The sequence below is a fragment of the Gekko japonicus genome, unplaced genomic scaffold (assembly GCF_001447785.1).
Source record: "Gekko japonicus isolate JY-2015 unplaced genomic scaffold, Gekko_japonicus_V1.1 scaffold2261, whole genome shotgun sequence".
NCBI lineage: Eukaryota > Metazoa > Chordata > Lepidosauria > Squamata > Gekkonidae > Gekko > Gekko japonicus.
In genome coordinates this window covers 116348-137728 of record NW_015175431.1, presented here as the reverse complement: position 1 = coordinate 137728, position 21381 = coordinate 116348, and the positions used below count along the sequence as shown (strand labels likewise).

Sequence of the window (21381 nt, the reverse complement as noted above, 5' to 3'; positions counted from 1 at the left end):
AACTGATCTCTGTCATCTGGAGATCAATTGTAACAGTGGGAGATCTCCAGGTCCCACCTGGAGATTGGCAACCCTAGGGGGAAGTCAGCTGCACAGCAGGGGGTTGAAGAGAATGGTTTGATGGCTGCTGGGCCAAGATTGGCAACAATAGTTCCCCAGGAGCCCCATCGTAAATGCACCAAACAATTCCTAAAGATTTTCCAAAACACTACTCTGTTGATAAATTGCAACACTTTGAAGTAGCACCAAAGCTTTAAGATCTCTCCAGCTGTCACCTGGAGACTGGCAACAGCTTGTCTGGAGTGTGGGCAGTATGGCATTGTATCTGTCTGAGGTCCCCCTCTTCCTCCTCAGATCCCACCCTCAGCAGGCTTCATCCCTAAAATATCCTGGAAGTTTACAACCTGGAGTTGGCAACCCTATGTCCTTTCCTGGCAACCATCAGCCAACCTTTATCTGCCTGTCTGTCTTAAGTTTTACAAACCCCCCCCCCCAGCCTCTGCCTAGGGAGCAGCTGACATCATTCTCCTCTCCCCTATGAGGTATGTTATGCAACTGAAAATGCCAACTGCCTTGCGGGGGGGGGGTGAGTTTGAGGTGTGGAATGGAGTGAGGTCCAATCAGCTTCCATATGCAAATGACCTTGGAACGCTGGGCGGGACTGCACAAAGCAGCCAGTCAACCCAGCCAGTGTCTTCTGAGTGGCAGTTCTTCCGGCCTAACACTAAGGAGGCCAAATTTAGAATGTTGCGAAATAGAACGTTGCTATTCAATTATTATAAGGGAGAGATTCCATCAGCCTTTAGGGTGGGATATAAATCAAATAAATAGATAAATATAATTAGCAAGAATAAAATTTAGATTTAGACAAACAACTAAGATAATATTCAGGTTTTTACAAAGATTTAATTTTAGTGTAGAAGTTTGCTCAACTGTTAAAGATGTCATCATTTTATTGTTAATAGTTTATCATTAACTTTCGGAAAGTTCTTGTTTATTCTTTTATACATCTGACTTTACTTGTTGTATGTAACAATTGATAACATTTGATAAACTTGATGAATCGATACTTTCCTTCACCCCTTCTTTCCTTTCATATCCCACTTTTTGGAGAAAATAATAACAAGTATTGAGTTTAAAAAAGAGATACATTTCAGTAAAGCTGGATTTCAGTAAAGCTTTTGACAGGTTCCACATGATGTTCTGATGGGTAAACTAGAGAACTGTGGACTGGACTCTAGGATAGTTAGGTGGATAGGGAACTGATTGGAAAACTACACTCAAAGAGTAGTTGTCAATGGCATTTCATCTGAATGGAGGGAGGTCTGTCCAGTGGGGTGCCACAGAGCTTCGTTCTGGGCCCAATATTTTCAATAATTTTATAAATGAAGGTGTGGAGGGGCTACTCATTAAATTGGCAGATGACACCAAATTGAGATGAGTAGCAAACACATCAGCAGATAGAGATAGAATTCAGTGAGATCCAAAAACACTGGAAAAGTGTGAACAAGATGCAATTTAACAAGGATAAGTGCCAAGTTCTATATCTAGGTAACAAAAATGAGGAACACACATACTGCATGGGAGATACACTTCTGGGTAGCAGTGTGTATGAACAAGATCTTGGGGTACGGGTGGACCATAAGTTAAATATGAATAGCCAGTGTGAGGCAGCTACAAAATAGGCTAATGAGATCTTGGGTGCATCCTCAGAGGCATAACATCCAAATCGAAGATTTCATAGTCCTGCTGTACACCAGATTGGTCAGGCTGCACCTGGAGTATTGTGTGCAGTTCTGGAGGCCTGACTTCAAAAAGGACAAGGACAGAATGGAGTGGGTGCAGTCTTTATCTTCTGACACCAATGTGTGGCTTCCTGTTTCAGTTGAAGAAATTAGAACTTTAATAATACAAATGAAATCAGGTAAAGCTCTTGGCCATGATATGGTCTCCCTTGAATTATGTAAATCAAACCCAACTAGGCGGGCAGAAGTTTTAGTGCCAGTTTTTACACAAGTTAATGATAAAAGTATAATGCCTAGGATTTGGCGTCATGCTATCATTGCACCAATACACAAGAAAGGAGATCCATCAGAACCCAGTAATTACGGCCTTATTAGCCTGTTGTCAATTGTGGATAAATTATATGCTGTATGGCAAGTTGGTAAATTGGTTATAAAACAATGCAGTCTTATGGAAAGAACAATCTGGCTTCCAGAGGGGAGTGAGTGCAATTGATCACTGCCATTTTCTACAGTTTATTATTGATAAATATACTAGCAATAAAAAGGGATCATTAAGTGCAGTCTTCATGAATCTTAGAAACACTTTTGATACTATACCTAGAGATAAACTATGGGCAATATTGAGAAAACTGTCTATGGATGAATGTCTTTTATTTCTTATTTGTCAACTTTATGACCATCTAACAGCCCAAGTTAGGTGCAGCCCTTCAGGAGAACTGACAGATCCTGTCTTGCTAGATAAAGGCGTTAAGCAGGGATACATTTTGGCCCCTCTGTTATTCAATCAATTGCCACTTGCATCAGTGAAATTGCCAGTTCTCCTGTATGCGAATGACACTGTCTTGCTGTTTAAATTCATAGTGGGTCTGCATAAATTTAACTGTCTATTTTCTAAAAACTGCTGTAGGGAAGGTTTGGTAATCAATTTAACAAAGTCTAAGGTGGTTATTTTTAGTAGAAAACAGAAAGGTAGGAATTACAAATGAACTGGGGTTGGTCTGCCCGTGCAACAAGTCAATCAGTTTAAATAGTTGAGGTATTGTTCAACGCTGATTTTTCATGGAAAACTCATGTGACATTGGTAATAAGAGCAGCAGACAGTATTGAGAAAACAATCACTAGATTATTTTATGTCTCGGGAGACAATATTTCCCTTCAGTGCTCAGAATATTTAACTCTAAGGTAGCTGGCCATTTGTTATATGCTAAAAAAGACAAAAAATTTGGAAACACTATTACCATCAACAATTAATGTAGCCAATGTAATATCCTTATTAGAAACCTTTATCTGATCATTTCAAATAATTCAAAGTCAATCCTTACGCAAGCCCGTAGTCAAAGGGCAATTTGAAACCACTGTAACAATTATATAATGAATATATTAAGATACACTATCCTGTTTCAAACAACACTCATCACTATTTATATAATTTTCAATAACAAACGGTGCTGGTAACAATAATATATTTTACACTCATAATGCATAGCTCTGAGGAAAGTCACAGATCATTTAAAGGAGCCGGGCCCCACATTTCATTCCTAGTACAAACAGTACTTTCAGTGAGTGGAGCTGACTCCCTCCTATGATTCCCAGCTATGTGATAACATATGTATAAAGATTTCACAAGTTCATAAATAACTATAATTGAAGTTCTTAGCCTACACCGGAAATTTCCCCATTATATTTTGATACATTTGTTATATGCGGCTGGTGTATGGATAGAAGCTGTTACTGAAGGTATCGATCAACTACTAATTAACTTTCTTTGTAGTATACTGGGGGGGAAAATGTGTGGTTAGCATTTTTCTAGAGCTGAAGTGGGTGAAGTCTCTCTTCAGAGGTAGGGCATGGAGCAGGAAATTTAATTTAAAGTTAAAGATCCTGCATTCAGATCCAGAGTGAATTCTGCTTGGTCTTATTAAATTGAACAATCATAAGAGCAGCTGGAATAAATTGGTAAATGATAAGCTAATATGCCTAGGGATTTCAATAGAATTGATGGGGAGAGTAAATCTTGATGAGCTAAGACATCTGATTGAAATTCATCTGAAACATCTGGATTATAATAAAGTCAAGAACAGTTGGTTCAACCTTCATGGTTGGCATTCCCCTAACCAGTTAGCATCCCAATGTATTTTTGTGATTTAACGTATCCTAAATATAGATGCACCTTTATGTTGGTGTGTCTTAAAACTTTACCATCTGCAGTCTTGACAGGTAGATACACTGGTATTCTGTATTCAGAGAGAACGTGTAATTGTGACCTTAATCACATTGAATCCATTGACTACATACTTTTAACCAGCCCTGAATTTTAAAAATTTAGACAGGAGCTGATTTCCCCCCCTACTTAGTAAGGATTCTGCTTCTCTAACTGCTGAAACCTCTAGGCAACAGTGTAAATGGAGGGGTTACATAGGGTTGCTAGATTTTTGGCAGCCATTATAGAAACACAGAAACATTCTAAAATAACTGCATTAACCCTATCATAATCTGTTGAGGAAATTCCATTATGTGGGTAGCTTTCCATTAGTGGTTTAAACATAAACTCTCAGTGGCTGTTCAGGCCCACTGATTCAAATGAACAGTAATAGAAAAGAAAGAAAGTGCAAGCAGAGGTATTCTGTCCATGCAAACCTCATGTTTTTTGCAGATTCTGAAACATGAGATCCATATGTTTTAAAAGAACTATTGCCCCAGATGTAGGTCACCCACTGCACAGTAGCACTCAATTCTTGCTCAAGTCACAAAGCAAGTTATTGTTTTCAAGATAATACCAAGTTGATTCTAGATTTCATTTGTCATAATAATACCCTGACACTTTTCTTGAAATACTATAAGCACACTGTGCAAACACTCATCTAAATATCACCAGTTAGTTCAATAAACTCACAAAAAAGGCTAACCAAGGAAAGGCAGCAATGACCATTATTTGTGCAAAATATTTGAGCAGGCCTATGATATATCATTCATCCAAGGACGAAAATTCTGTTGAAAGGATTAATGTAAAAGCGCTGATGGTGATAAAGAATTCTGTTAATTAGAATTGTTTGATGAATGTCACACCCTGGGCAAAGGTGTTGCTACTGTCATCTGAAGGAGTAGTATAAGAAGCAGCAGTGTAAGAAAGGATAATGAAACTCTGCAACTTCCAACAACTGCTTCCTTACAAAGATGCAGCAGTACATAAGCAAGCACACACAGAATTTCTTTTGCATTTGCTCTGGCTCAGTGATCTTGTTTTCTTTTGCAAGTTATGCCACTAATAGAGTAGGTGACCTTGAAATGTCCAAACTTGTAGTGGCCTTTCAAGCTCCTTGGAATATTTCCCATCCTCTTAGTGCCCAAAGGTTAAATGCAGCCCTCCAAATTGCCATTGACAGAGTCAACAGGGATCCATCTTACATAGGCAACTACAGCTTGGAGTTTGTTTATGCTGACTGTGGCTGCGAGGCCAAGAAATCCCTTCAGTCTTTCATCAACCAATACCAAAAGGAACACATCTCTGCTTTGTTTGGACCTGTTTGCTCAGAAGCAGCTGAGGTAGAGTATGAATTCTTCTTTTTGTCAATTGTGTCGGCTTTTAAACTGAACATTTTCTTTAATGTGCAGCTGCCTTTAGATTACTTTCACATCTATAGTTCTATATGGGCTAATGGCCTTGCTCAAGATTTTTTTCTTCATAATGGTACAGGGCTGCTAGTGATGCAGATATCATTACATTAATAATTTTTGTGTAGCGTAATCTATGTTAGATACTTCAAAAGAAAGAATATAGGTCAAATAGATTCAGGAGTCCCAAGCATAAAATCAGCCTAGCTAATATCCATTAAGATATATATAACTGCCTTGAAATAATCTAATAGAAAAAGTACCAGCAACTACCCATTGTCCAGTTAATTTGTCTTGTCTCCCAGCAGGAGAAAACGTAGGATACCACTAAGCATTCCCTGATCTCTTTGGTTATTCCTTTGTCGGTTCTCTCTTTTTCCAGGACCTTACCTTACTTTTTAATTTGAAACAAAGCCATATTTCTGTCCTCAAAATCAAAGAAATGAGTTTAGGTTCATCTTTTAAAAGCAGGTTCTAGATTTCATTACATGACTGGAGTTCACCTCAGAAAATTAGCTGTTCCAAAGGTGCTGCAATCAGGGGCACACTGAGGAAAACTTTCCTCCCAACATCCACTGTAACTCAGACAACACTGATAATGTCTCAACAGTATCTGTACTGCAAGCTGACTTATTAGTTCTACACCAGAGCGAATAAAACCCATTCAATACTTCTGTATGCATTGCTATATTTATTATGCTTTAAACCCACACATGCAAACTGGTTATTTTTGGAAATCTAATATCTAACTGTGGACCTTTGAACCTTGAAATCTCTTTGCTGCCTGTCCTACTGAAATCTATGATGCATCTTTCAAAAATGTATTTGGAGGAATGCAGTAGCTGCTGTTAAAATTTTACCTCAGTGAATAGCAGTCACAGTCTCCAGTCTCATGGTTAAGCCCAGTGTGGACACCTGTTGGCTTTCACAGATCACCATGCTGAATTTAGTGTGTGGATGGAGGCTATATGTAACAGCTTCACAACGTAAACATGCATATGAACAGATCACTGCTACAGGATGTCTGAACCTAGGGCTAAAGGGGTGTCTGAATTGTACCTAGGCTGCTTCCCATAAGGAGGTTTTTCTCTGCTTTGATAATCAAACTGGTTCATGTTCTCACTACATTTCCATTTTTTGTCTCACAGGTATTGCACTGATGTTACTCACTCTTTTCCCCCTCTAGTCTTTGAAAGCTGGCATTCACACAGTGAAAAGACCAGATCTTGGTGCTGAGGCTACAACCTATTGTCATTGTTATGGCTTAGTCTTGGAATATGGGAGATGAGATATTGATATGTTTTTTCTTAGAGGAGGGTTATTGGGGGATATTAAGTATTTTAAGCCACGTTGAGCTATGGAGAAAGGCAGGATAGAAATATTTTAATTAATAAATAAGTGAACTCTCTAGTTCAGTGCTGCTGCTACTAATGCAAGCCTGTACAACATAGATCTTTCAGACCGAATGCAAATCCATGTTCCTTAGTACCTCATCCTCAGTATATGCTGCTTGCCTATTAGGAGTGCCCAAAGGAAATCAGTAAAAGGTTGCTGAGGAAACCAGCTGCAAAATATCATCGAAGAGCTGTTTCCCGAGGTCTCATGCACCTCTAGTTTTATACTCTGCTTTATATCCTGTTAAAAACTCATCAATGCTATTACACTTAACCATGCCCTGAGAGTTCGATCTCACAAGACAGAGTGATGGAGAATTACTTGGGCTACCCCGTATCAACAGAAAGACCCATCTGGGTAATAGTATTCAGCAAACAAACAAAAAGGTCTCTGTGAACATTTCATAGGTAATCCACAAAGATGATCAAGGGCAAGATGGTGAAAGATGGAGTTATTTCCTCAGAAGTGGATTGGCCAATACCATCACTTTGCATACACCTGACACTTGCTACCTATTTATAAGAACACCCATGAAATGACAAAAGCTGATTAGAAAGAAGGCCTTGGTTAGCATGAAGGACTCAAGCATAGTTAATTATTTCATCCAGACTTCAATCCCAAACCCCCAGTTGTGTAACTTTCACCCTGAAAGTGTTATGGGTTTAAGAAAATTAGTGACAAGAATGCAACTCAATTGAATTAGGTCCTGTGGCAACAAGATATGTATGATAATCCACCCACATGTGTATAACCTATGCTAGGAGAATGATGGGGCAGAACCAGTTTGAAAGCATAAATACCAGGGAGAGACTGTCTTCCCAGGTTGCACCCTATGAGTGTAGGAAGCAGTTCTGTGTAAAAGAATGCATGAAGTTCTTTCTGCCAGTATCAAACTTTCCTGGACATTGACTACTTGGGCATACTGTTTTTGCTCATCTGATGGGCAGAGGATAGGGACAGAGTGTGTATACATGTTGTGCGCCTTGTGGGCCTTTCCAAGCAATCCCATCAGTAATAACTCCACTTGTAGTACCACTAGCAATCCCATCAGTAATAAAGTCAGTTCTATACTGACCGCATATCCAACATTTTGAATTTTGTAAAGTTTGATTAGTTTTAAAAGGCAGTGTACGAATGGTAGAGCATTTTGGAACAATGTAGAGAAGTATTTTCTCTTAAAGTAATAGATACAGCTCCAGGTGGCTGTCTTGTAAAGAGACCACATTGATTTGGTAACTGGGACTTCTAGCATTTTTTTTTCATGAACGATACTAGCACTACATGAATCATTCAAACTTACGAGACATTTGACAGGAGGATGGCACTTTTCCTGTTTAACAGCCTTTGAATCATTAATATTAATGCTGTTTTAGAGGTGCCACTCAGCTAAAAGTGGTATTTGAAAGTGGTGAAGACATTATAGGATTTTGTTCCTCATTCTCTAAAATATCTTGCATTGACTGTTTTGGACCATATGTTTAATAATGCTATCTAGTTGAAGTCAATGGACTTAGAATAGTGTAACTGTTTAGGACTGCTCTGTAGCTGATGCCTGGGATCATCCCCAACTGAGAAGATTTCTCTTCAGGACAGTGCCATAACAATAATTGTTACTCTAGATAACTAGTATTGAGCAATGCATTGGTTTTCGACAGTTTTTAAAATATCCATTGTCTTTAATTTATAGAATACCATGGAGAATAAGATAGAGACTACTTTGTATCATTCTATACCAAGGGTTTCCCACATCAGAATATTACCACAGAATAAGCATTTTAATGCAAGCAGCATAACACGACACTACTATTTGGAAAAGCATATGTGAACACACAATATTTTTACCATCTCTCTACAATTTCTCTAACACTTTGAACAGTGAACAGGGAAAGAATGTGGCAACAGGTCCGGTCTCCAGCCTGTGCACTGACTATAGGGGCTGATCAGCCTATGGATCTGATTGTAGTCTTGCCATTCCCCCTGGCTGGGTTTAGCCGTAGAGTTTTGTCCAAATGCCAGAATGTCCGTGGTAACCCCCAGTGATACATCAATGTCACTTCTGGTCACACAGGGAGTGATGTAGTTATATTGCTGGCAAGGGCCATTGCCGCTGGTAAGTTCTCCTGCTGGTTGCCAGGACTTGCCTGGAAACCCTAGCTGATTGATATATGGAGATTTAGCTTAGAGACTGTCACAGTGGTCCTGACCCTCTGCTCCATGTGTTGAATCTACCTGCTTTTTGATTGTCTGAAAAGGGCTTTTTGTTCTTCAAACAAAAACATAAATTCAGTCACAGGTAACACCTATTCCAACTACCTCACAGTATTCACACCAACTCTAGCATAACTGTACATGGATTTCCAGCAAAGAAAGAAATCTAATATTTGACAAAACCCCAAAGGACATTTTCTCTCCAGCCACTCACCAGTTTCAGAAGAATATCTTTGTTTCTCTAACCTTCAGGCAACACAACAGAACTTTCTCCTCTCTATTCCTATCTTCTTTAGTTGTAACCTTTATATCTGTGGAAGCAACACCCTCCTATGGTAATAAAAGTTTACTGTACCTCTCCATTGCCAGTAACATAGCTGCTCAACCCACACAGGTAAAACTTTCAAACCAATTCATCCCTTATGAGGCATATCTTCCTCATTGTACCTCAGTGGGGTACAATGCCAGAGTCCACCTTCCAAAGCATCCATTGATGGTTTATGAGTTATTCACAACTTTCAGTTACATTTGTAGTTACAACATTTCAGGTAAACTCTAGTCAATTATTCCAGAAAGAAATGTCTGAGGTCCAGGAAATAAAATGGATCACATACAGATCTCACAGCCTTATGAAAAATCTACAACCTTAACCAGGATAAGAGCTGACTAGAAGGATATGAATATTTATATCTATACTCTACCTTTCTATTCTCATTAGGCCACCAAAGTGGCTAACAAACAATAAAAACAGTTCTTCAAAACCATTAAAACTAAACAAAAACACATCATTAAAACAATGAAAACCAAGTTGTACACATACAAAAAACCCCAATTAAAAGTAGGGTAGAAAGTAGGGATCACTGGGGTATAAAGCAGGGATCACTGAGGAAATGCCAGACTTCCCCCGTAAAAAAATAGTCTTCACCTGATGGTGGACGATGACAACAGAAGGGGACAGAGGAGTCTTCCTTGGAAAGAGTTCCTGAGTTTTGGTGCCGTGACCAAGAAGGCCCTCTCCTAGGTTGCCACCCACCTAATCTCAGAAGGCCTTGGAATATGACTGTAGCAGATGAGTAGGTTTGTAAGGGAGTAGGTTGTCCATCAGGTACGCTGGTCCTTAGCCAGATAGGTCAACAGCAGCACTTTGAACTAAGTCCAGAAACAAACTCGACCCAGTGTGGATGGGCCCACACCTGCATAAGAACATAAAGAGAAGCCAATGGTCCATCCAGTCCAACACTCTGTCACACAGTGGCCAAAACCCAGGTACCATCAGGAGGTCCACCAGCAGGACCAGAACTCCAGAAGCCCTTCCACTGTTGCTCCCCAGCACCATGAATACAGAGCATCACTGCCCCAGACATAGTGTTCCAGCTATATATTGTGGCTAATAGCCACTGATGGACCCCTGCTCCTGAAGTGATATGGTCCCTATGACCTACTCCAGTCAACATCCTGGCTATAGCATTCTGTACCAATAGAAATTTCTGAATATTTTTCAAGGCCTACCTGACCCCTGTCTTACACTTTACCCCACAAAGTGTATCATTTCAAGTAGCACAGAGATCATAGCCACCTTGGATGTCTACTAAACAAGATATCAGAATATTAAGTTGTCTTGTTGTTTGGAATACGGACACTGCTGAAGCCACATTCTACAGAGTATTTAGCATATTGACTAATCCAGCACTGCCAACAGCACAGACTGAAACTGAACTGCCATTTGTTCATCTTGTGAAGCCACAGATAGATCTTATTTATAAAGCCAGTTTGGTGTAGTGGTTAGGAGCGTAGACTCTAATCTGGGAGAACAAGGTTTGATTCCCCACTCCTCTACATGCAGCTGCTGGTGTGACCTTGGGTTAGTCATAAATTCTTTCAGAGCTGTTCTCTCAAGGGCAGTTCTCAAGAGAGCTCTCTCAGCCCCACCTACCTCACAGGGTGTCTGTTGTGGGGAGAGGAAGGGCAGGGAGATTGTAAGCCACTCTGAGACTCCTTTGGGTAGTGAAGGGTGGGGTGTAAATCTCTTCTTATTCTTGTATTCTCTGACTGTCCTTTACTTGGGTCTATTGATTTCCAGCCTTTGGAATCCTGCCCCCTCCCCCATGGTGGGCATCAGGCCCAGTTATATTAGCCCCTTCAGGAACTGAAATTGTCCATTAGATTCTGCTTCTTTAGCCAGTTCTCTGCCTAGATCTGCGAGCTGCTAAGTAGGAAGAATAACATCCATTTGGGTGTGTTGAGGAGGTGACACAATCTGGAATACCTAAACAATTTGAGTTTAGAGATTGTAGGTGGCAACAGTGAAGAAGGGGTGGTTTTACAGATAGCATCTTGAATAATAAAACTGGATTGAAGACATTTCAAATAGACCAGTGAGATAAGTGAAAGCTTCTTCCATGTTCCAGAAAGTTTAGCTTACCTCAAACCTATCAAAAACAAATACATGCTGTGCAAACAGTACTACGAGGATATCAACAGATCCATCCAGTATTGTTTCCCCCAGCCAAACATAGAAAGTATCTACCATCCAGACTAGAGATACCCTTTTTCTTGAAAATATTGTTATGAGCTTGGCTGTCAAGTTAGCATTACTGCCTCTTATACTTTTGCCTGATTAGCGATCAGGGAGTTCACCAAAGAGGCCCTTCATTCCCTGTAATCTCTCTCCAGCTGTAGGAATGCATTATCAGAATTTGGAAGGACAGAGAGGCAGCACTGGAACACAGGACTGCCAGTTCCTCCCTGACCACCAGTGGTGGATGGAGGGGAGGGTTGCCAGAAGCAGTCTGGGACACAATCAGAAGGAGAGAGATGTGAGGTCTGAGCTGGAATTCATCTGACTGGAAAGGTGTTGTTGCTTTGCAGGCTCTGATGCAGTTTTCACTGTTCTGCCTCCAGTACTCTCTCATCCAAAGGAAACTAAACTTGTTAATGCAGTCTCTGGAACTTCTCACTACTTAGGAAGTGAAACGTTTGCAACACAAAACATTCCATACTGTAATGTAGCTGGGTATTCAGACAGAGATGAATGGGATTAGGAATGGTTCAAACAATTTAAATAGGAAGAGACATTTATACAGTATTTCCAGCCTTTTTGCTAGAACAAATATCACATGACTTTAGGGCATGTCCATAAATTCCTAGTTTCTTAGAACAGTTACCTAATAAACAGGAATGTAGGAATGCCTTTAAATTATACATTCTATCAATGCAGTCCTGATCGGGATAGGGAAGAAAAGCTCATCTAGGGATGCCGAAGTGAAGCTGTGAATGTGAACAGCCCTCCACACAATAGTGAGCAACATAGATCTGCTATGCTATGTTTACCCTTAGAACTCTAAACAGCCTGTAGTCCATGAATAGGCACTGTTTGAGGAACACATCCCCTTTGCTACATTCATTTGTTAAAGTGAGTAATGGATGCAGCTGTGGAGTACCATAAAAATAGAATAAAACTTTGGAAAATAAGCACTCACCACAGAGCCAGTTGACAAGTCAGTGGGTCTGCCGCTTCCTTAAGACTAAGATTTCCTTTTGTGCACATGGACATATCAAGGTACGTACTAAGGAAGCTACAGGAAACTGACTTAGGCAACAATTCACAACTTAAGTATTATACAATCCCAAGACTGGCAGGTATAGCACGTTGATTTCAATCATTTCAGTTGCACAACAACCAAGTAATTGTCTAGCTCAGCGAAGAGAGGGTGCGAGAAAGCTCCTCCAAAAGTGAATCATAAAGCTAACACATTGCTTTATGCTTATGAAATGTGTATTGTTTTCTTTGTGGATAGATACAGCAGTCAAGTAGTCAGATCTTTTGGTGGCAAGAACTATGTAGTTCCTCCCCCATACTGATATAGCAGTGCTTAAGTAGCATTTATGTTGGTAGGAACAGAATACACTTCTCTGCATGCTCCCCAAGTACACTGGTTAAGTAGGTATACACATGCTTGCATACTAGAATATGCATGCTACCTGAAATGAAACACATTTGCACATGTGAAACTGCATGTCATTTCAGTTAATTGTTTCTAAATAAATTCAAATAAGATTTAATATTGAAGTAAATGAATCAACACTAACTTAATGAAAAATATTACTTTCTGAGTAAAAATGCTACACATTTCCACGATTCTTTCTATTTTTCCCACCTAGGTTACCGGTTTGCTAGCTTCTCAGTGGAATATTCCCATGTTTGGATTTGTTGGCTACACTGCCAAGCTGGACAACTCATTTCTTTATGATACTTACATCAATCTTGTCTCCCCTCTGGAGAGGGTGGGGGAAGTACTGTGTAAAACTCTCCAGTATTTTGGATGGAGATACGTGGGTCTCTTTGGAAACTCAAGTGATGTTTTCACTTGGGCTGAAACAGAAGAACTGTGGGCATCTGTAGAAAACCAACTCAAAATGAATTTTACAATCACTGCTAAGGTGAGATACAATACAAAAGATCAAAGCCTCCATGAGAAAAACCTCAACTATATATCATCTGTTGCCAGAAGTAAGTTAAAAAACAAACAACTAGAGTTCAAATAGTTGTATTTAAAGGCAAGTTCTGAGGTCTTTCAAGAAAAAGGGATATGTGACTGTCATTAAATAAATAAATTTACTCAGTGATCTTGTTTCTAAAAATAAGCAGTAGCAGCCACTTCAGAAGACATCATGCATTAGGAAATAAACTAAAGTTCACAGCATTAGAATGTAAAGTTGTTTATTAGCATATTTGTAATACAAAGTAAGTATGCTGGATTTGGTTCTTTTCTGAAGGATCAGTGTAATAACTGTAAAAAATTTCCAAAAGGTTTGGAACAACATATAGTTTATATGGTCAGGGTTGCCAGCAATGCTCCCTCTAAGTCGTGGAGTCTTGTGAGCAAAAATTCTACTTTGTGAGCTACTGGCCTTAAAATTGTGAGTGAGCGATCGGGCCACTGCATCCATTAGTCTGCTCTGGAGCCATCCCTTCCTGAGCGAAGGCAAAAAGGTGTGAGCCGGAGGCTAAAAAACTGTGAGCTGGCTCACACTAACTCAGCTTAGAGGGAACACTTGTTGCCAGGCCCCTGTCAGGGGCAGAGGATCCTTCCTGGCTCCCATTTCCTACCACTACTCAGAGAGGAATTTCACATTACCCTTTTTAAACCATTATTGTACCGTCATGGAATAAACCGGTACAGGGACGGCTGTTTCACACAGCCTTTCCCTTCTGGTAAGGAGCCGTCTCTGAAATGGTTTGTCATTTCAAACTGCGCCGCTTTCTTTTCCCGTCATTTCCCCCCACACACATGATCTCCCTGAGAGGTTTTTTCCCCTAAAAAACATTCTATTGGGAGCGCTATGGCACTGAAGCAAGACTAAAAATCAGAGCCATAGCGACCATTGAGATGCCTGGACTCCATTTAGATACACTGATGTCTGCTACTGCTGTCCCTTGGAAACAAGGAGCTCACTGGATACAGAGGTCAAGCACGAGGGAGGGGACCGGACAGTTTTGAAACCCAGGAAGCTTTCTGTTATGCTCAGGGTTGCCCCCAGGTCCGGAATAACCAGTAGCCGTGTTGGGGTTTTAACGAGGAAGCAAGTGCCTCAGATTTGGAAGTGCTTGAGGTTGCGCCACACCCCAGACACCTTCCTCAGAGTGATCACCTTTTCACGTTCTCTCTGTATTGGCTAGGAGATCAGTTCTGAATTCCTCCCCGGCACTCTTCCATTTCCTGTCTTTTATATCTTTCCCCCTCCCTTAGTGCCACCCCTTTCTGTGATCCCTAAACCTATAGGCTATCCCACCTGCCCATCACCGTGATCTCCTATCACATAGAGTTTCCCCTTCTATGGTCCCGCCCCCTGTATACTCAGCATTTCTAGCCTGGAACGGGGCTTGTAAGGGAGTGCCTACTTCCGGCAGAGATGTCGATACTCACTCCAGCGTTCTCGTCGGCTACAACTTTCAGGGGTAAGCCGGGGACCCTCCAACTGGCTCTTTCTTTCAACCTGGCTCTTCCCTCCCCCTTCCGTAGCTGTGGAACGCGGTTCAGACTGGACCTTTCCTCCCGCCCCTTCTCTTCTGCGCCTCTCCTGAAGCTCCGTGGACGCTGCGGGAGGGGTCTGGGTTCTCGGGAGCCCTCAGAACCACCCACCTCGCCGTCTCCGTCGGCTGCCAAAATTGTGGCCCCGGGGTCTTTGTAGCCCGGGACTCGTGGATAGCTCGGCGCGTGCCATGTCAGTCCCGCCATAGCGACCTATAAGGCCGTGGAGGAGCCCGCGGCGGGACACTTTCCTTCCTTCCTTAACTCCCACAAACCATGGACTGTGTGTGCTTGTGTGTATGTGCCTCAGTCTACACTTCCTCTAAAGCAAACTTTTTAAAAATCGACCACACATCTATCTTACCATTCACTTATGCCCCTGATCTTCCACTTAAACAAGCTGTACAATCAAGTACTTTGTATGCTGCCTCTCTAGACATGCTTGAAGTGGTAAATGCATGCCCTTTGCAGACCACTTTCTTTTCTGCCTTTGTGTCTTTTAATGGAAAAGAATGTCCATCAATAGCATTCATCTAGCATTAGTTATTAAATATTGGAATCAAAGAGGCATTGGTTACTTTGAAATTAATAGAGCCTGGAATTTCTGAAAACTGCTGGGTAGGAGGCTATTCTGGTGCTTTTTAATCAAAGCCCAAACTAGTAAAGCCCCTCCTCCTTTTTCATGCTGTGCTGGTACGTTTGTGCTTATTGCTATTTCCAGTGATTTAATCTTTAAACAGACATGATAAATACAACGTCTGCCCCAAAATTACCTTTTAAAATCCATGCTGAGAAGCAGTAGTGAACGTCAGTGTATCTAAATGGAGTCCAGGCATCTCAATGGGGCTATGGTGTTGCTTTGTAGTCCTGATTCAGCACCATAGCACTCCCAATAGAACATTCAAAACAAAAAGAGGATGATCGATCGTGCACAGGGAGAAAAAGGGCGTGAAAAGACCTGTTATCGCAGGAAGCACTACAGGGCATTTTATACAGCACCCCATAGTGCTTCAGAAGCAGTAGAAGGGATTGAAGACTGGTGGAAAGCAGTTTGAGTGAACAACGCTTCAGGCATGCTTCCCGAATGGGACAGAAGTGTTTCTGTGTGAACAGGTAAATATATTCCGACAGGGAACGGTTCCGTCTGAAATAACAGGAAAAAAAGTTAGTGAACAGTTCCTGAAACAGTTAGTGAACAGTTCCTGAAATTCCTCAGAGTGGTAAAGGATATATATATATATTTAAAAAAATGCCTATTGGGACATTTTTGACATCACTTCCAGGGAAAATTCATAAGTGACAGAAGTTTTTTCTAGGAATTGCTGTAAACTCTATAGTTTTACCACAGAGTTTCTAGTGATTTCAAGAGATGGTGATGTCAGTTCTGGGTTTTCCATCAGACCAATTTCCCACAAGCTGCTGCTCCGTGCTCGCTCTTTCCTTTGCCCCAATCGTACGTGTCAATTTCACACTTTGTGCTGCGCGGTGGCATTTTGCCCCACATCTTTGCCCGATTTCCACCGCATCTACTCAATCCTCAAAAAACAGGATTGAGTAGACACGGAGGAAATCGGGAGAAGCTGCGGGGCAAAATGCTGCTGTGCAGCACATAGTATGAAATAGACATGTAGGATTGGGGCAAAGGGAAAAGCAAGCGCGGAGCAGCGGCTTGTGGGAAATTGGTCTCACTGATGGCCGCCCACATGTCCCCTTATTATTTCATGTTAGAAGAAGAAGAAGAGATGGTTTTTATACCCCACTCTTCACTACCCAAAGAAGTCTCAGAAAGGCTTACAATCTCCTTCCCTTCCTCTCCCCACAACAGAGACCCTGTGAGGTAGATGGAGCTGAGAGAGTGCTGAGGGAGCTGTGACTGACCCAAAGTCATCCAGCTAGCTTCATGTGAAGGAGTGGGGAATCAAACCGAACTCTCCAGATTAGAGTCTCCTGCCCTTAACCACTACACCAAGCTCACTCTAATAAATTATGCCCATCTATCTTTAACAATTGTTTTAGCTACTATTGTTTCACTCATTCTGAATGGTTTTGTATGCTGATTTTTCAGATGAAATGGATATTAATTTCAACTTTTCTTTTGCAGTTATTATTTTAATCTGCAGCTCTTTGGATGCAAGGTCCATTTTATTACAGGCCAAAGAATTGGGTATGGCCAGTGGACCATATGTATTCTTTGTACTACAGCAATTTGAGGTCAGTAGCTTTGAAGCCATATTTCTTGATTTCTTGATTTAAAGAATTAAAAATATGAATGATTGATCTGTATGCCTAGAAAGAATTTGAGGGCAATTTTGACATGCAGCTGGATTAAACCACTGTAGGTTCCCAGACGAAGATTTCCTGGAGGGACTTCTCAAACCACCTAGACCAAAACTAGACATCATGTTTTAAAAGTCACAATTTCCCCACTTTCATGGGCCCCCGGAGTGAGCAGGGCCCTCAGAATTTTATCTTGCTAGCCCTCCCCCAGTTGTGGTTCTACTGGCAAGATATGATCTCAAATGCCTATTCAGCCATGAAGTTTACTAGGGTGGCGGTTACATGCACAAGATAAAGTGAGGGTGAAGCAAGGCTATTTGCTCCGTAGGAATTTGACCCACAGTTGTGCGATTACACAGTCCTTGGAAGCTGTGGGCACAGCCCGCCACTGTGTGATCAGATGCAACCAGGGGTGAGGTGGGGGTTTTTTTGCTGTGTGTTTCCAGTGCGCTTCAATGAGGGATCGATGATTTGCATCTCCGCACTGAGGGATCCCTATTCAGTGTGCGATGATGCACAAACTGAGATGGGGGGGGGACGGCACAGAGTCGGGATGGCCTGATCCAACCATCTCAATGCCATGGGAGTGCGCTGGAGCGATCATACAGGGGAAAGTCCATCTGTGGCCTGTAGCAACCCATTTGTTACCGGACTTTCCCTGGTGTCTTTTTACTCCGCTTCTGCAGCAGAACAAAATGGGTTGCCAAAGGGTGCGGGGTGCTTCCCAGATGTTTGTGTCTGATTGTGTCCTTTAAATCCTCCCAGCATTCGCGCCTATGGAGCAGCTAATTGTCCGTGTGATTGCGACCTTAGTAAACTTTGGCCAGGCAGCCTAACCTACCTCACAGATTGTTTTGAAGTTAAATGTTATATTGTAAGGTGGAGAACCATAAATGCACCTTTGAGTTCCATAGAGGAAGAGCTGAGTACTATTGTAATAATAAGGAAAATCTCAAAAGCGAAAGAACAAGATGTGCAATAAGAAAGGTGTTTGTAGGACACTAAGTAAAGCATACACAACTGTCCTTGGAGAAGTTTTGTGAACTTTTTTGAATATTAATATGTGACATTTTAATATTTTATATACTGTTTTCATTTAGCCTCCTATACTGTATTTTGTTTTTATCCTTTAAAAATATTTTTAGCCTTCTGTATTGATTGTAATAGTGCACTTTCTGCTTTTAGATATTAATGATGAATTCTTGCTTTTTAATGGAAATTGTGTTCAGTTTATTATTGTATAGTGCCCTGTGTATTCCTTGTATAGAAAGTTCGATAAAAGTCAAATGAATAAAGTGATTAGCTCAAACAATAGAACATGATTATACCACAGAAAACCATCCCAGGCTCCTGCAACACTGGGGGGGGGGGAATACGGCCAAAGTGCGGCTTTTTAAAGCCGCACCAAAAGAAACATGCGGCGGCGGGATCACATAGATCCCCTGAGCCGCCACGCAGTTCCTCCCTGGAACGATCAGATGCCGGGGGGGGGAGCTACTGAAGGGAGAGCGAGGCTGCCAAACTACACAGTTTGGCTGGGAGCCTGGATTGCTCCGGACGACGGGCATGGCGGCAATTCCACGGCCACACTTGCTGCGGTGCGTCAGGTAATTCCTCCTCTGTATGAGGTTCTTTTTTGCAGCGGCTTTTCTGGGTTTAGGGATGGATTGGGGACGGGTGCGCACTGCTTCCCAGATGTTGCGGTGAGATCGCACCCGTTTGCTGCGCCCCCAATCCATCCCTCTCCTGGGCCAAAATTTTCCATGTGACCAGGGCCCCAGTTTATCAACCAGTACGTGCTTTTACTTTTGGATCTAAACAGCCATTGTAATTTGTGATGGGCTAGAAAAGAGAAGAAAGGAGATTCCTGTTCCTCCAGCTCATGTACTTCAGAAATGTTCTATAGGAACTTGGTGGTCAAAAGTGAAGATCTGATCTACACCTCACACAAAAAGGGACAGTAGACACCCTGTGAGGTAGGTGGGACTGAGAGAGCTCTGACAGAAACTGCTCATTTTCAAGAACATCTCTGACAGAACAATGGCTTGCCCAAGGTCATCCAGCAGGTGCAAGTGGAGGAGTGGGGAATCAAACCCGGTTTTCCCAGATTAGAGCCCACACACTTAACCACTACACCACACTTTTAAGAGGGGCCCACACTGCTTCTTTCCATTCCAGTGTTGACCCTTCTGGAAACTGGGACAGAGAAGGAAACTTCAGTGGAACCATTCATTTTCTGAGGGCTGGGTTTTCTCACATTTCTTTTTTAAAAATTCAGAAAACAGCTCCCTCATCAGACAGGAAACTTAAAAAGCCTCATGCTGAGCAATATGTAGGTTGGTTATCAAGAATTTGAGGTGATCGCAGATTTTTGGCACCTGTAGTACTCTATCCTTATTAGACAAAACAGACGGTGGAAAGTTGTTTGCTGCATTGTGGATATTGAAACTTTATTATACTTTAATCCATCTTTTGTCTTTCAGGATAGCTTTTTGAAAGAAATATGGAATAATGAGAACAGCAGTGTCCTAGAAGCTTATCAGCCTGTATTTCTAATAGCCCTAAGTTCTTACAGAGAATACAACACCTTTTCTAGTTTTGTGATGGATATCCATGAAAAATTGAAGGGGAATCCATCTGGCAGCTTTCTTTCTTCACAAAATGAGGTATCATTTACAACCTTTTTTAGAAGTATTACTCCAAATACAGGCAAAATAAGCTTGCCCAACTTGTTGTTTATGCTACCAAATCTGTAATATGCAAAACATTTTGACTAATGACTGAGCTAATTTAAACTACTAGGTGTGACTTGTACAAGGAATCTTTAAAATTTTCTGTATCTAACAACATGGTAGTCTTTCCTCAGTTTTTGCATAATAAATGCGTAGCAGTGATCATACACTGCATAGAAGTAGATGGGGCTCCCACAAAAAATAGACCCCTGCATATATGTTGCATTTTTCTGTGTTGTCTATATTACATAGACTATAAGGATATAGACTCAACGAAGACATATTTCAGCAGAAAGTCCCCTGTAATCAGGCCTAAGCTGTACCTGTACATAAATAATCTTATAGGACAGTATGAACAATTAATGTGCCTAAAAGGATAGTATGAGATCGAAACACCAAGCTCTACCACTGGCCTATATAGTTTTATTGCAAGGTCTGTTAGAGGTTGCATGTGAACAGGCATAATATAGAAGCTCTCATATACTACCATAATAACATAACAGTAGATTTGCTGAATCAGACTAATAATCTAGCTAATCCAACATCCTGTTTCACAGTGTGTTCAACAACATGCCACCCAGCAGGAAGGGGGGGACACAGCAATGCAGGGGGGGTTGAAAAACAAACAAGCAAGCAAGCAACAACAAAATGCAGCCTCATGTGCTTACTGGAAGTGTTTACTGGAAGAGACAAAGGGTAGTTCTAGATTCCTAGAGCTACCCTTTGACACTTCCACAGAGTCTCCAGTGATTCCTAGAGCTACCTTTTCACATTAGGTAAGAACGTCCAGTAAGTACACGAGGCTGCTTTTTCAAAAAAATTGGAGCTTGGAGCAGTGGTGGACAATGAGACCGGGGTACAGGGCATCCTTGCCCCTACAGGGGGCTTCACAGCTATACCTCTAGCAGCTGCCATTCAGAGATACCTCTGACCATGGAGATTCAATTTAGTCCTAATGGCTTACAGAATTCAGTGAATTTGTCTAATTCCCTTTTAAAGCTATCTGAATTAGCAGTAATCACAACACCTGTGGCATAGATGTTGTGCACAATTCCATGAATTACTTGCTGCATAAAGTGGTATTTCCTTTTACATGTCCTGAACCTATTGCCTATCAACTTCATTCAGTGCCAGGAGGTCTGGTGTTATGGAAGAGGAAGTTCTCTCTATCTACTCCCCCCTAATGCATAATTTATAAATGTATTTAAAACTGTAACTTTAGCCATCTTGGTTTTATTCCCAAAGGGCAGGTTCTTCAGTATAAACTGTAGTAAGTGAAAGTCAAATCGCGTCTTCAAGATATATATCTTGGGCTATCTCATGATGCATAACCATTAAATCTACAAATGGACATTTTATGAAAGAATAGTTTGAGATATT

At 41.3% G+C, this 21381-nt stretch overlaps 2 protein-coding genes across 5 annotated transcripts in view; one reads left to right on the top strand and one right to left on the bottom strand.

The window, feature by feature from the left end:
• Window positions 1-12525, bottom strand: part of ACSL5 (acyl-CoA synthetase long-chain family member 5) — a 68565-nt gene extending 56040 nt beyond the window's left edge. The window contains exons 1-2 of one of the 4 annotated variants that reach the window (XM_015425836.1): window positions 12440-12525; window positions 9994-10153 (exon numbers count right to left, since the gene is read on the bottom strand). The gene's annotated coding sequence lies outside the window, so the exon portion shown is untranslated. The other 3 variants (XM_015425835.1, XM_015425838.1, XM_015425837.1) reach the window with 3 other exon arrangements.
• The window catches only part of LOC107122702 (guanylate cyclase 2G-like), a 78939-nt gene continuing 59388 nt past the window's right edge, over window positions 1831-21381 (top strand). Inside the window, exons 1-5 of the mRNA XM_015425833.1 lie at window positions 1831-2156; window positions 5000-5288; window positions 13122-13470; window positions 17094-17203; window positions 19753-19935. Coding sequence (XP_015281319.1) covers window positions 1831-2156; window positions 5000-5288; window positions 13122-13470; window positions 17094-17203; window positions 19753-19935 — 1257 coding nt within the window. The remainder of the gene's footprint in view (window positions 2157-4999; window positions 5289-13121; window positions 13471-17093; window positions 17204-19752; window positions 19936-21381) is intronic.